Source organism: Marmota marmota, unplaced genomic scaffold (genome assembly GCF_001458135.2).
Source record: "Marmota marmota marmota unplaced genomic scaffold, marMar, whole genome shotgun sequence".
NCBI classification, from domain to species: Eukaryota; Metazoa; Chordata; class Mammalia; order Rodentia; family Sciuridae; genus Marmota; species Marmota marmota.
In genome coordinates this window covers 7,748,628-7,764,008 of record NW_026000241.1, presented here as the reverse complement: position 1 = coordinate 7,764,008, position 15,381 = coordinate 7,748,628, and the positions used below count along the sequence as shown (strand labels likewise).

Below are 15,381 nucleotides of genomic sequence, written 5' to 3'. Positions count from 1 at the left end.
TGACAGAAAGGGGAAGAGGAGGATCTGTGGATGCAATTGACCAAATTTATGTTATGTGCACATAACAATAATGCATCAATTAAAAGATTAATTAGTAGAAGGAAGTCCAGTAGAGTAGTGGTAGGGGATGGGGGAAGGAGGAGGAGTGGGAAAAGGGGCAGTTCTGGGGATTGAAATGGAGCCAATTCTCTTATATGCATTTATGAATATGTCAAAATAAACCCCACAATTATGTAAAAGCATAACGCAATGAAGAATAAAAATAGAAAAGGAAAAAGTTATTTAAGGCATTCCTTCTTTTTATTTTGTCTTTATCTTGCATTTGATAAAATCTAAAGTTTAAGGTAATATATAAAGTAATAAGTTCATATCTAACATTTTTTTTTGTACCAGGGATTGAACTTAGGGGTACTCCAACACTGAGTCACACCCCAGTCCTATTTTGTATTTTATTTAGAGACAGGGTCTCACTGAGTTGCTTAGGGCCTGGCTAAGTTGCTGAGGCTGGCTTCGAACATGGAATCCTCCTGTCTCAGCCTCCTGAGCTGCTGGGATTACAGACATGCACCACTGTGCCAGGTAATTCTTTTTTTATTAATACTTTTATTTTGTTTGTGTAGTTTTTTTTTTTTTTTAATGTGGTCCTGGGGATTGAACCCAGTGCCTCACCTGTGCTGGGTAAGCACTCTACCACTGAGCCATGACCCCACCTCTGGCCATTCTTAATCTTAAAGTTGAAATAGATTCTTCTTGTTTTCTTGCTTGCACTCATGTCCTTTGTGGATAACTGCAGTTCAAGTTCTTTAACTCAAGTTTTTGGGTTGTTGTGTTTTTTTCCCATTTCCTCCTCTTTCCTCTTCTTGTCAGGACTTGGGCATCTCTTACAGTGGTGAATGAATGGTCCCATCTTAGCCTTACCTACTTTTATTGAAATGCTTCTGATATTCGCTCTTGATAATGATGTTTGCAGATAGGAAATTATATCAACCTATTTGACATGTTTAATCATAAAATATTTTATTTGAGGATACGCTCTTATGATTTGTATTTACCAAAACTTAGATTTTCACCAGAAGAACATCTCAGGAAAACAGAGAATCCAGTAAGTCACATGGGCTTTGCTGTCAATCCCTTTTGCTTCAGACTGACCTCAGCATTTTTTGCTTCCTCCATGGGAGCCCTTGTCTGCCTCCAGGGATCACCAGACAGAAAAAAAAAAAAGAGAGCCTCCACCAAACATTCTCATCTCTCTGGAGATGCTCATTAGAAAGTTGGGATTGCTTTTAGTAATTATTATGTAGGACAAAGTGTTTTCAAAATATCTTAAACCTCCCATGGGTGAAGTGTCATTGATGCTTCAGGTAAAATGATAATTGCACTCCTGCAGAGCGATGAATTCAAAGGATCACAAACTTTATATCTCAGAGCTGGCTGCTCCCTGCACACAGTCTGTCCTGACCATCACCCTGAGCCACGAGCCTGGCAGCAGGAAGATAGCAGGTGAGTTTTTATTTTGATCTGTAACAGAATCTGCAAGAGAAGGAAGTATGTTTCGAGACACAGTAAGCATTTCTATCTGGAAAAGGGTCTAGAAATTGAATCAATTCCAAGCCCAGGAAGAAAGGAGGAAATAATTACTGAGTCGTGGGCTAAAACGGTGGAGAAAGAAGGGAACTTCGAGAACATACGCTGGTTCCTGACAGTTCTTAATTTAACACAATCCTCTCTTTGTGGTTACTGGCTTTTGGTGTGTGAATCCACATAATTTATTTAAATTTGTATAATTTGGCTATCAAATTGCTGGATAGTTTATGTTTTCTATAAAAGTAAAGGACAACATTTCCAGAAACAGGAGAGGTATTTGTGTACATTTCTGTACTAATGTATTAGAAGTAGCTGATTGAATTATCTTCTATTCAGAAATTGTAAATATGGGATTTTCACCACTTCTGGGCATATTATATTCTTAATGGAAACAGTAACTGTGTGGTGACAACATATTTGGTATCTATTCATTACGCTCAGACTATTTTTCTTTTTTTAATTTATTTTTATTTTTTAGCACTGGGGATTGACCCAAGGGATGCTTAACCTTTAAGCCACATCTTCAGCCCTTTTTATCTTTTGAGATAGGGTCTTGTTAATTTGCTTAGGTCCTCACTAAGTTGCTGAGGCTGGCCTTGAACCTGCGATCAGCCTGCCTCAGCTTCCCTAGTAGCTGGGATTACAGATATGCACCACCAGGCCCAGCTTATTTTTCTTGATGCCAAGGAAGGAGCATCAAGGAAGGGTTACTTGATGAACTTAAGGTTTTTTTTTTTTTAAGTTTTTTTAGTTGTTGATGGATCTTTATTTTTTTTATTTATATGTGGTGCTGAGAATAAAATTCAGTGCCTCATACATGTGAGGCAAACACTGCCACTGAGCCACAACCCCAGCCCTGAACTTAAGTTTTTATATTAGAAGAAAAAGACATCAGACTACAGCAGTTTTATGAATTGAATTATTTTGTGATTATTTTCTCTAGTTTCAAAAAATGTTCTAATGGACAGGTGCAGTGGCACATGCCTGTAATCCAAGGAACTCAGGAGGCTGAGGCAGAAGGATCATAAGTTTGAGGTCAGAAGTAGCAACTTAGTGAGATCCTAAGCAACTTAATGAGATCCTGTCTCAAAATAAAAAATAAAAAGGACTGGGGATGGGGCTCAGTGGTTAAGTTCCCCTGGGTTCAATCCCTGGTACCAAAAATAAAAAAGACATTCTAATGCCATTCCCAGGCTCAATGCTTGTATTAGTACTATCTAAATGCATTTAGTGAATAATTTTCAGAACCCCTGATTTTCTTTTCCATAGTGGTTTCACATTTTAATATACTTAATAGTTCTGACATGAAAATAATTTTATCTGCTATTTTTACATTCACAAGTACTAATGCGCTGTATAATTTTAAAAAAATATTTATATTTTAATTTTAAGTGGATTTTTATTTTACATTTATGTGGTGCTGAGGAGCGAACTCAGTGCCTCAAGCACGCTAGGCGAGCACTCTACCACTGAGCCACAACCCCTGCCCAATGCTCTGTATAATTAATGGTCATTTATTTTATCCTCTGTAATATAGCATCTCCTACTCAGTGTTTCATGTCCCCTTGCTTAGAACACAGTCATTTCATTGTGTGTTCCTTCTTGATGAAGACAGAATAAAGTCTCCTCTCTTAATTCCATCATGGAATCATTTATACATTCTGTAAATTCCATTCCCTCATTACAATTATTCATTCAGAATTATTCTAAAACTGCAGCCTCTATGTCGTACTGGGAGCTCTAAATCATAATGGATATTTTTCTATAATATAAGCAATTAGATTTAAATGATAACAGTCACATTCACAATTTTTTTAAAAAGTAAAAAAAAATTATCTAAAAACAGGTAAGTGCAAACATTTAAAATGTATAAAGTATTAGAAAACATAGCCACATTCAAGGTTTAGATAACACCCTGGTTAAGCACATTGTCAATTCCTGACTCTCCCTCTTACAGGGTGGTGGTTTAAGAAATGTCATTCATCTTACCTGTATCTAAAATCTCCACACTTATAGAGTGTGAATAATAGACACTTATTTCATAAAATTATTGTTTAAGTTATTTGTAAAATACTAATATAGTATATTTTTTAGTGGAGATACATACTACACATATGTATTTTTCTTTCTATAGGAAAGACTCTAGAGAAAATGGCTTTTGATAAGAAATATGGACTGAAGACAACACTAAGCAGGAAATATTAGATAACAGTTGCTCTAATAAAACAGACTTGATGTGCCCACGCAGAACCCTTTCACAGAAAATGGGAATATCAGTCACTGAAAAATGACATATGGCCTCCAGTAATTTTGCAATAGGAATGATCTTTTTATTCCAGACCATAGTGGGAATCCTGGGGAATTTCTTTCTTCTATACCATTATACTTATTTAGAACTCACCAGATACACAGTAAGGCCCACAGATTTGATTCTTAGGCACCTGACTGTAGCCAACTCCTTGGTCCTGCTCTCTAAGGGAGTTCCACAGACAATGGCTGCTTTTGGGTTGAAACATTTCCTCAATGATATTGGATGCAAACTTGTTTTTTATGTTCACAGAGTGGGCAGGGGTGTGTGCATTGGCAACACCTGTCTCTTGAGTATCTTCCAGGCCATCACGATCAGTCCCACGAACTCCTGGTGGGCAGAACTGAAACTTCAAACTCATAAATTCTTAGGCCCCTCCAATGTCCTGTGCTGGATCCTGAACCTGCTAGTAAGTATCATCATTCCTATGCGTGTGACTCATAAGTGGGTCAACAAAAACAACACAAGAAAAATGGATTTGGGATACTGTTATGGGGTAGTTGACCACAGAATCACACATATATTACACAATATATTATTATCCTATGATGTATCTTGTGTGGGACTCATGATCTAGGCGAGTGGCTCCATGGTTTTCATCCTGTATAGGCATCAGCAGAGGGTCCAACACATTCACAGCACCAACCTGTCCCCCAGATCCTCCCCAGAGTCCAAAGTCACCCAGAACATCTTAGTCCTAGTGATCACTTTTGTATCATTTTATACCAGCTCCCACATCCTGATATTGTATACGGTTCTTTTTCATCATCCTAGTTGGTGGCTGGTGAGCACCTCGGCACTGATCACAGCTTGTTTTCCAACAGTCAGCCCCTTTGTTCTCATGATCCGTGACCGCAGGATCCTCAGGGTCAGTTCTGCCTGCCTCAGAAGGAGCGCACCACTCCATACTCTGTTCACATAGATGTACATTTTACGTGGTGCGTCTTGGTTTTCATAATATGCAGGCGTTCATTCTTTCATCGCAGGTGGTTAAACCCACATTATTGAGTAGTCACCTAAGAAAGAATGTATGAGCAACAAAGTGAGTCTACTTCTTAGGATTCATCATGTGGTAGGAACTAAATATTTTGCAAAGTGCTTTCAAAATTTTCATGATATTAAATGTTGCAGTGGAGCTGGGTGCAGTGGCTCATACCTATAATCTCAGTGGCTTGGGAGGCTGAGGCAGGAGGATCACGAGTTCAAAGCCAGCCTCAGCAAAGACAAGATGCTAAGCAGCTCAGTAAGACCCTATCTCTAAATAAAATACAAAATAGGGCTGGGGCTGGGGCTTTAGTGGTAAAATGCCTCTGAGTTCAATCCCAGGTACCAAAAAAAAAAAAAAAAGTTGCAGTGGAGAAATTCAGAAGACAACATTTAATTTATAAAATGGGGCCTTTGATAATTTGGGGATAATGCAAAGCTTTTATGAGAATTTAACATTACAACCAACTAATTAAAAATGTTCTAGAATCAACTGGGAACACACATAAAAAGAATTGAATGAGGGGCTGGGGTTGTGGCTCAGCGGTAGAGCCCTGGCCTAGCACATTCAAGGTGCTGGGTTCGATCTTCCGCACCACATAAAAATGAATAAATAAAAAATAAAGGTATTTTGTCCAACTACAACTAAGAAAAAAATTAAAATAAATTAAAAAAAAAACAAGAATTGAATGACAGAAAAGCCTGAGTGATAAACTCAGTCCAGAAAGTGAGAAGGACAATGAATGACTCAATAGCAAATGTCCTTTGATGGAGATGAAAGGGAAATCATGCATGAAACCGTGCAGGATCTCAAAGACCATGTCTTTTCAATGTACTTTAAAATGTATGTTTGCCGCAGTCTGGCTGGGCACAATCAGGAGCCACTTGTCAAAAGAAACTAACTTTATTTTTAGAACCACACACGCCAAACAAAACAGCCTCTCAGGAAAAATCCTCAGAGCCTCAACTGCCACCACGGGCTTTCCACAAGCCTCTCTCTCCCACACAAGCCTCTCCCCACCTCCCACAATCCTCCTGCTCTTGAGGCCGATTGGCTGGGTCACGTGGGCGGAGCCAAAAAAAGTCCCCCAATGAGCAGCTCCGTGGTCTGAAAGGGCAGGGAAATAGTCCAATGAGCATCACCGCAGAGGAGCCAATCAGCTAGATGTTGCTGGGGCCGAGGAGCCAATCAGCTAGATGTTGCTGGGGCCGCTGTGAGCCAATCATCAGCCGGCAGCTGGAAGTTTGCTGGCAGCTGGAAGTTTGCTGGGGCCCCTTTGGCTGTGGCTCTCAACATATGTTGTTGTTTTTTTCCTGTGTTGAAGGAACGTAGTGTATTTCAAATTTTTTCAGATATAATAGACAAAATGACCTCAATGGAACAAAGTGAACATAAGAATCATATCAAGAGGTTTTAGTTACAATTCAATTCACAGTTGATAAATATGAATGTTACAAAGGAACCAACCGGTTTCTGGAACCCTTTAAAAGTAGGCTATTCTTGGGCTGGGGCTGTAGCTCAGTGGCAGAGCACTTGCCTAGTGTGTATGAGGCACTTGGTTCCATCCTTAGCACCATGTAAAAATAAACAAATAAAATAAAGGCATTTTCTCCATCTACAACTACAAAAAAAATTTTAAAAAGTAGGCTATTCTGTATTAAGCAATGATCCCAATTGGCCTGTTCAGGAGAAAGAAGGTAGGCCCCATATCTTGAGCTTTGGGAAATGAGTCTGTAGTGGAGGCTTTCATTATTTATAAAGAAGCAATGGACAAGATGTAAAAGGATGAGGCTCATAATTCCATTTTTTGTTGTTGTTCTTGTTGTTACAGATAGACACAATACCTTTATTTCACTTATTTATTTTTATGAGGTGCTGAGAATGGGACCCAGTGCCTTGCACTAGGCAAGTGCTCTGCTACTGAACCACAACCCCAGCCCCTCATGATTCTGTTTTTTTTTTTTTTAAATCAGGAATAATTACTGCCAGGAAAGCCAAATAAATTATTTTTTCATTGCCATGAAAAACCTTAAAATAATTGTGTGTAGCTATTATAAACATTATATCCAAACTTTAAAACTAGGTCAATATAAATTATGTATTTGGATATGAAATTAGCATATATATGTAGACAAAATGATTGAGAAGTGTTTAATCTCAGAAATATAGGACATGCCAATAAGAAAATCAACTCATGGGGCTGGGGTTGTGGCTCGGTGGTATAGTGTTTGCCTAGTACGTGTGAGGCGTTGGGTTCGACTCTCAGCACCTCATGTAAATAAATAAATAAATAAAAATAAATGAAGGTCCATCAACAACTAATAAAAATATTTTTTAAAAATTAAAAATAATGGGCTGGGGATGTGGCTCAAGCGGTAATGTGCTTGCCCGGCATGCGCGGGGTGCTGGGTTCGATCCTCAGCACCACATAAAAATAAAATAAAGATGTTGTGTCCTCCAAAAACTAAAAAATAAATTAAAAAAATTAAAAAATAAAATGAGACAACTGAATTTACTGAGTAAATCATTTTATTCCCCAATATATATTTATAAGTAAATTAACTTAGAAAATCTAACAGAAAAAAAATTCAAGTAGTAATAATGATGAAACATCAAGATAGAGGGATAAATGACAAAAATGATCAGTAAGAACGTTAAAAAGTGCCCAGTAACCTTATTCATTAGGAAAATGCAAATCCAACCCATCATGAGATTTCACTTCCACCTCATACCCACTCAGATGACTGTACTTAAGACAGAGCATGGGGGCAGGAACGGTAGTAGAATGAATTGGACATTATTACCATATATGCATATATGATTACATGACTTGCCTAAGTCTACATCATGTTCAACCAGACAAATGAGAAGTTATACTCCATTTATGGATGATGTGTCAAAATGCATTCTACTGCCGTGTATAACTAATTAGAACAAATTAACCGCCCCCCAAAAAAGAAGACAGATAATACCCAATATTGGTGAATATGTGAAGAAATTAGAATGTCCATGCAGTGCTAGTGAATTATAAAACATTACAGCCACTTTGGAAAACATTTGGCAGTTCCTCAAAAGTTTAACTTAGAGTTATCATAGGTCCATCAATTCCATTTTATTTTTTATTAAAAAATAAAATGAGTTGTCTCATTTAATTTTTTAATTTTTTAAAATTTATTTTATTGTGTACACACAATAGAAATAAAAGCAAATATTTAGGGGCTAGGGCTGTAGCTCAGTGGTACAGTGCTTGCCTTGCATGTATGGGCACTGGATTCAATCCTCAGCACCACATACAAATAAATAAATAAATAAATAAATAAATTGAAAAAAGCATATGTTTATATAGTAACTTGTGTATAAGTGTTCATAGAAGCATCATTTGTAATAGCAAAAAAAAAAAGTGGAAATGGTCATCGGTGGAGGAACAGATAAACAATATGTGTATTTTTATACAATGGAATGTCATCAAGTCAAAAAAAGAACACAGCATGATACAGGCTTCAACATGGATCAACAGTGAATATGTGATGCTCAATTAAAAAAGAAACATAAGAGGTAATATAGCATATGGTTGTATTTATTTATTTTATAATTTTGATAAAGATTTAATCCATAACACATATTTATTTTTATTTCTTAAACTTAAATTTATTTAACTGATACATTAAAGAGTCCATATTAATGGGTACCATGTGATGTTACAACACAGGTATAATTCTTTTTTTTTTTTTCTTCTAAGTTATTTATTTAAGCCATCTCTTGCCACAAAGGGATGGAAGATCAGTATAATGGTCATCATTTGATACAAGTAAGGTGAGATTAAGATTCCCTATACTGGGCTGGGGATGTGGCTCAAGCTGTAGCGCACTCACCTGGCGTGAGCTCACCTGGTGTGGCAGCACCACATAAAAATAACATAAAGATGTTGTGTGTTGTGTCCACCGAAAACTAAAAAATAAATATTAAAAAATCCTCTCTTTCTCTCTCAAAAAAAAAAAATCCCCTACTTTGAAGAATAATGGTCCAAACCAGTGCTGTGGTCCCCAGTGCCTATTCATCTTCAGAGCCAGTTGGACATGGATTCACATGAGTGATATGGAATACAGTTTGGTTATCATCTCCCCAGGGAAAGGTCTTGGTTCTGATGCTGAGATGGAGATAGGCGATGGTCTTTGGTGCTCTCCATAGTGCGGCTTGAAAAAAGCATTCACCATGTCCCACCCCCTCCCCTGAGCTCCACCAGGTAGGTTAGGGACTTCCACGTGCTAGCTGAGTCCTGCTGGCGGTCGGCACTGCTCTACATAGGCCACCCCACCTGTGGGCAAGACCGACCTACCAGCTAGAAAGCCAGGACCCAGACACAGCCAACGCCACCATTTTGACCTGGATCCAACATGCACAATTCGGTATCTGTATAATACTTAAATCAGGTTCAACATATCTATCACCTCAAACATTTATCCTTTCTTTCTTTCTTTTTTGGTACTGGGGGTTGAATCCAGGGCCTCACTTGCTTCGCAAGGGCTCTACCACGGAACTACATCCCTACACCTTTTTTATTTGACTTTGAGACAGGGTTTTGAACTTGTCATCCTCCTGCTTCAGCCTCTTGAATAGCTGGGATTACAGGCATGTGCCACCACAGTCAGCACATTTATCTTTTCTTTTTTGACAAAAATATTCAAAATTCTTCCACATCTTCAAAAGCACTTACTATCTTTACTCTTTGTGATCATAGTCATTCTTACTGGAATGAGGTGATATCTCACCATGGTTTTGATCTGCCTTTCCTTGATGATTACTGATTTTAAGCATTTATTATGTACCCACTGGTCATTTGTAACTCCTTTTCCGGGTGTGGTCATTTGACCAGTTTCTGCCAATGGAAGAACACATCTGCTGTATGCCACTTCCAGATGCAGCCCATTTAGTCCTTCTCCCCCTCCTCCTCCCCCTCCTCCCCCCTCCCCTTCCCCCTCCTCTTCTCCTTTTCCTGGACACAGATGGTGAGGAAGTCCTTAAGGACTGGGAAGCACATGGTTGAAGAACTCTGGGTTCTGAATGACCTCATGCAGAACTGCTGTTTGTCATATCTGAACACCAACTCAACAAAAAAAATCCTGAAGACAAAAAACAGTACTAATCCATCAAATATTGTGAGGATGGTTCTTCAGCATAACCTAACTGATGGAAAAAAAAAAACTGATGAAAAACAAAAACCTTAATCATAGGATTAATTTAAATATGAATACTTCCAGTACATTTATATAACAAAAGTCAAATTGGACATTCCTTTTATATTTAACCTATTTTACTTCAGAGAAGACCACACAAGATGATTTCATTCTGTGCCTTAAAATGTATTGAAGCCAGGGCTGTGGTTGTGGCTCAGAGGTGGAGTGCTTGCCTAGAATGTGTGGGGCCCTGGGTTCCATCTTCAGCACCACATAAAATTAAATAGGTAAAATAAAGGTATTGTGTCCATCTACAACTAAAATAATAATTTAAAAAAATGTATCGAGGCCAGACAGGCACTGTTATGTACACACATAATTCCAGCAACTTGGGAGGCTGAGACAGGAGGATCCCAAGTTCAAGGCCAGCCTCAATTTAGTAAGGTCCTAAGCAACTTAGTGAAACCCTGTCACAAATTAAAAAATAATAAGGGCTTGGGATGCAGCTCAGTAGTTAAGTATTCCTGGGTTCAATCTCCAGTGTACCGCCCTCCCCCCCAAAAAAAGCTTAAATTAAGGCCAGAAAAGTAGCAATATTTACAAAATATTTGCCAGAGAGAACTTTGATATGCCATTTAAATTCCTTTATTCATTTTAAAAATACAGTACAGTAATTATATTTCTAGTAATAGTAATTCTAGTTATTTTGTTCTAAAATTCAACTCAACAAAAAAATTTTTTTTGTGTGTGTGTGGTACTGGGGATTGAACTCAGGGCCTTGTTCATGTGAGGCAAGCACTCTACTAACTGAGCTACCTCCCCAGCCCAACAAAATTACTTTTATCAGGATTACTGTTTTTTTTATGAAAATGATTTTGTTTTTTTAATGTACATCATAATTTACCAACTTCAGATTTTGCTATTATAAGTTTTCCTAAAGGACCATGGTTTTACCAAGTCAACTTTTCTGGGTCAAGTTATAAAAATCAGAATTTTCAAAAACATTTTTTTCTTACATCTATTTTTAGTTAATGATAAATTTTATCATATTTCCTTCTTACAATCATCAGTTTTATTTTGTATGGACTGTTTTCACAAAAATAATCATAAAGGATTTCAAAGGGATCCCTTGTATCAAAATGATAGTATCTAAGCATTCTGACTCCTTGATTTACAGATATTCAACTTTTTAAAAACATTTACTTTTTAGTTTTAGCCGGACACAATATCTTTATTTTATTTTTATGTGGTGCTGAGGATCGAACCCAGTGCCTCATGTGTGCTAGGCGAGCGCTCTACCACTTGAGCAACAACCCCAACCCATTATAGAGACTCAATTTTGACCTACAAATTTTGGAACATAGTGCTTTTGTAAAAGTCATTATCATCTTCCACTCCTACCCATCCTGTTTATGAAGACGTTCTTACAAGGTATAGGCAGATGAAACCTTTCATGTTCCTTCAGTCATACTGGAAACCAAAAACAGGTTTTTAAATCATGCTTTGTAATGTAGAACTATTAAAGGAAACAATTTAGTCTGGAACTTGTTACAAACTGGCAAGGAAGCTTTTAGTCCAGACTATTGTAAGTAGAGGTCATGACCCTTGCAAAACATCCCAGAGGCTGAATCAACTATGAAAACAGAGAGAGTTGGGGATTTAGTCAATGTGCACTGTGAGGTGATCGGTGGATGGGAAATTATGAAGAGAGACTTGATGAGCTATCTAGGGTATTCAGATACTTGCGAATCCAGCCTAACAAGGTTCTGGTAGAGGCAGGGCAAACAAGAATGAGGGAAAAGGACTTTGATCAGGTATCAATGGTAGGTGTGTTCAGGCCTGTGGTGGATATCATACAAGGTGCATTTGGCCATAAGATGAGGAAACAAATTTGTTTCTATTCTCTGAGAACAGATACTTCTCATCCCAAAGCCACTCACCCAACCTAGGTGCCAGATAACACCTCACTTTGGGAAAGGGGTTTCACACCTCTGTCCTTTAAACTTCATAGTCACTGTCCTCCCTGGATCCTCGCATTCCCCACGTGGGATTCCCAATAAATGCAGATACCCTGGGTCCACACAGTCTCGCTGAGCTCTGTGTGTGTGTGTGTGTGGCCTCTGGACATGCTGTGTATTCCCAGAACCTGTAATAAAATCATTCTTTATATAATGCTGTAAAACACTTGGTTTTAAGAAGGTAGCAGCTGAAAAGAAGTCATCATTATCAATAGAAATATCTAAGTTAGTTACACAAACATTCCATATTTAACTACAGTAATAGGTGCCATGTGTTATTATATCTAAATTAGCTCTGACATCAATGATGAAATATTAAGGGTTTGAGGGGGCTGGGGATGTGACTCAAGCAGTAGCACGCTCGCCTGGCATGTGTGCGGCCCGGGTTTGATCCTCAGCACCACATACAAAGATGTTGTGTCCACCAAGAACTAAAAAATAAATGTTAAAATTCTCTCTCTCTCAAAAAAAAAAAAAGGGGGTTTGAGAAGGTTATGAAATAAAGAGAAATTTTTAAAGTAAGTAGGAATTCTATACAAAATTAATGAGTTACCTAAAAATGATTTGAAAATGTTCTTAAAAATCACATGCATAACTACTCACTCCAGTTCTTTGTACTTATTTCCTCTTAAATTTTTCTGTATGCCCAAGAATCAATTTTTGTTCCTGAAAAATATATTTAATATTGTCTGTTCTAAAAATATGTTCTTAATTTTTGCCATAAGAAAGTATAAAAAAATCTTCTTTATAAAGCTTCTGTGAATGTTCATTAAAAGATTTTTTATGAGGCTGGAGTTGTGGCTCAGGGGTGGAGAGCACTTGCCTAGCATGTGTGAGGTACAGGATTCCATTCTCAGCACCACATATAAATAAATGAATAAAATAAAGGTTCATCAACAACTAAAAAAATTACATATATATAAAAATTTTATATGAAAAATATATTTATTACTCTAGAAAGTATGTAGGAGTGCAATTGCTGTGTCAAAGTGTAGTTCCAAGTTTTAGTTTTTCTAATATTCTAATTACTAACACATTCTAATTATGTAAATTAATGGGTTTCACTACAACATTTACATACACAAATTTTGTTTTATTAGAAATTATAGAACTATTCTCCAGACAGTCTCATTCCCATCAATAATGAATGAGTGGTCCAGTTTTTCCACATTCTCTCTGGCATTTTATTTTATTATTGATATCTCCTTGTTGCTTTAGTATATATTTCTGTAATGGTCACTGATGTTGAACATTATTTCATGTGCTTAAGGACATCTTCAGGGGCGGGGGCTGTGGCTCAGTGGTAGCGTACTAGTCTGGCATGTGTGAGGCACTGGGTTCTATCCTCTGCACCACATAAAAAAATAAAATAAAATAAAGGTATTGTTTCCATCTACAACTAAAAAAAATTTTTTAAAAGACATCTTCATATTATTTTGGCGAACGATCTGTTCACTTCATAGTTGTATCGTTGATTTTCTTCTTTTTGAGAGTTCTGTTTATATTCTGGATCCTAGCCTTTGGCGGATGTGTGAACATATGCAAGGAAATAATAAGTTTTATTTTTCAGCAAAAAAAGTATTAGCAAATACTTCCTCTCCTTCTATTGTTTCCCTTTTCATTTAGCCAGTGTAATTAAAATATCTATAAGAAGTACAAATTCCACCTCAAAATGTCAAAGAAAATTGAAGTACTTCAGAATACTAGAAACATTGAGTATGTGGAACCTTCGTCTGATACTTGCCCGCCCTTCGTCACACAGCGTCATCCTGCCCAGTGTTACACTGGAGGAGGAGCCTGATTCAGGTCTAAACTGGAAGATGGTGGCTAGCAAAGTGGCTTTCTTGCTCCTCCCCTTGACTTATGTCAAATATTATGAGAAAATAAATAACAAACAGTCATCTTCATGATAAACAGCTCTTGTATGTTTAAATTTAACTCATTAGACCAAAAGAGCCTCTTTACTCATCCCTCCCAATCATTTTTTAATTTTAATGCTGATTTGTCCAAGTAGCTATACTTTGACTATTTTTTTTTGGGGGGGGGGGTGGTACCGGGGATTGAATTCAGGGGCACTAGACCACTGAGCCACATCCCCAGCCCTATTTTGTATTTTATTTACAGACAGCGTCTCACTGAGTTGCTTACTCCCTAGCTAAGTTGCTGAGGCTGGCTTCGAACTTGCCACCCTCCTGCCTCAGCCTCCTGAGCCATTGGGATTACAGGTGTGCACCTCCACGCCTGACTTATACTTTGATTCTTAAAGGAGAGATTAAGAAACATACACATTTATTGGGCAAATCTTGTCACTTCATGGTGCTAGAGCTAGAAAAATGAGTAAAGATAATTCTTATATAAAAGAGATTCACCCACAAGTTTTTATTTAACACTTCTAAGTGCCTAGCACCAAGCAACCTACGAAGAAGTACCACTTTAAGCTTTGGAATAATATATACAAACACAGAAGAGAGGCAAGAAAGGAATTGGTGGGAAACTGAGGGAACGTGAGGTTTCCCAGTAGAAGTCATGATTGAGTGGATGGTGGACCCCTTTAATAAAGTTGTCTCTCCAGTATCTTAGATAGATTATAAGTCTCTTAAACCTTGGACAACTGCATGTGAAGGTCACTCTGTGAACAACCAGTTCTCTCTGGGATAGATGTGCTATCAAGGATTAAACAATGAACTATGGTTAGATGTTTATAATCATCCTTCTTTTTTAAAAAAGCAATCATAGGATAAAACACTATCATCTGGATGGAATGCAATCTTTGTTTCTCACTGGTATCAGTTTCTGAATTTCCTATTCTATTCCAAATCATTGCTATCTGGGGGCCAGATCCATGATAATGCACTTGTTTAGCTTGAACTACACGATAAAGTCAGGCAGAGCATGATTCCCTTTATCAGTCTTTTTTTGTGCAGGATTTTCCAGCTCTTACTGTACATGAATGCATGGTTGTATATGTAGTTTCTTTAATCTGGTCCACAGAGCTTTTGATGCATCCAGTTCTGGTCCCTTAACAATCCCTGTGGCACAACCTCAGAGATGCTATTGACCTGCTGATAGCACATATCTTTGTCCATTCATTCACTGATGACACTTAAATTGGGGGAACCAATTCTGGCAATATCTGTGTTACATCTATGAACATGAATGCATGACATCCTAAATCAGTTATATGGTTAACTTGTGTCAAATGATTTATTGAGTGGATTTCACTTGCATTCTTGGTACAAAGCATACTTGATTATAACACAATATTTTAGAGTTTTGACACAATGTTTTCTAATGTTTAAAATTTTTACTTTT

At 37.5% G+C, this 15,381-nt stretch overlaps 1 protein-coding gene across 1 annotated transcript; it reads left to right on the top strand.

Moving 5' to 3' along the window:
* Positions 1-3,878: 3,878 nt before the first annotated feature.
* Positions 3,879-4,814, top strand: LOC107145076 (vomeronasal type-1 receptor 3-like). Its single transcript, XM_015488910.1, is given in 1 exon segment — positions 3,879-4,814. A coding segment is annotated over 1 exon segment (936 nt).
* Positions 4,815-15,381: the final 10,567 nt, after the last annotated feature.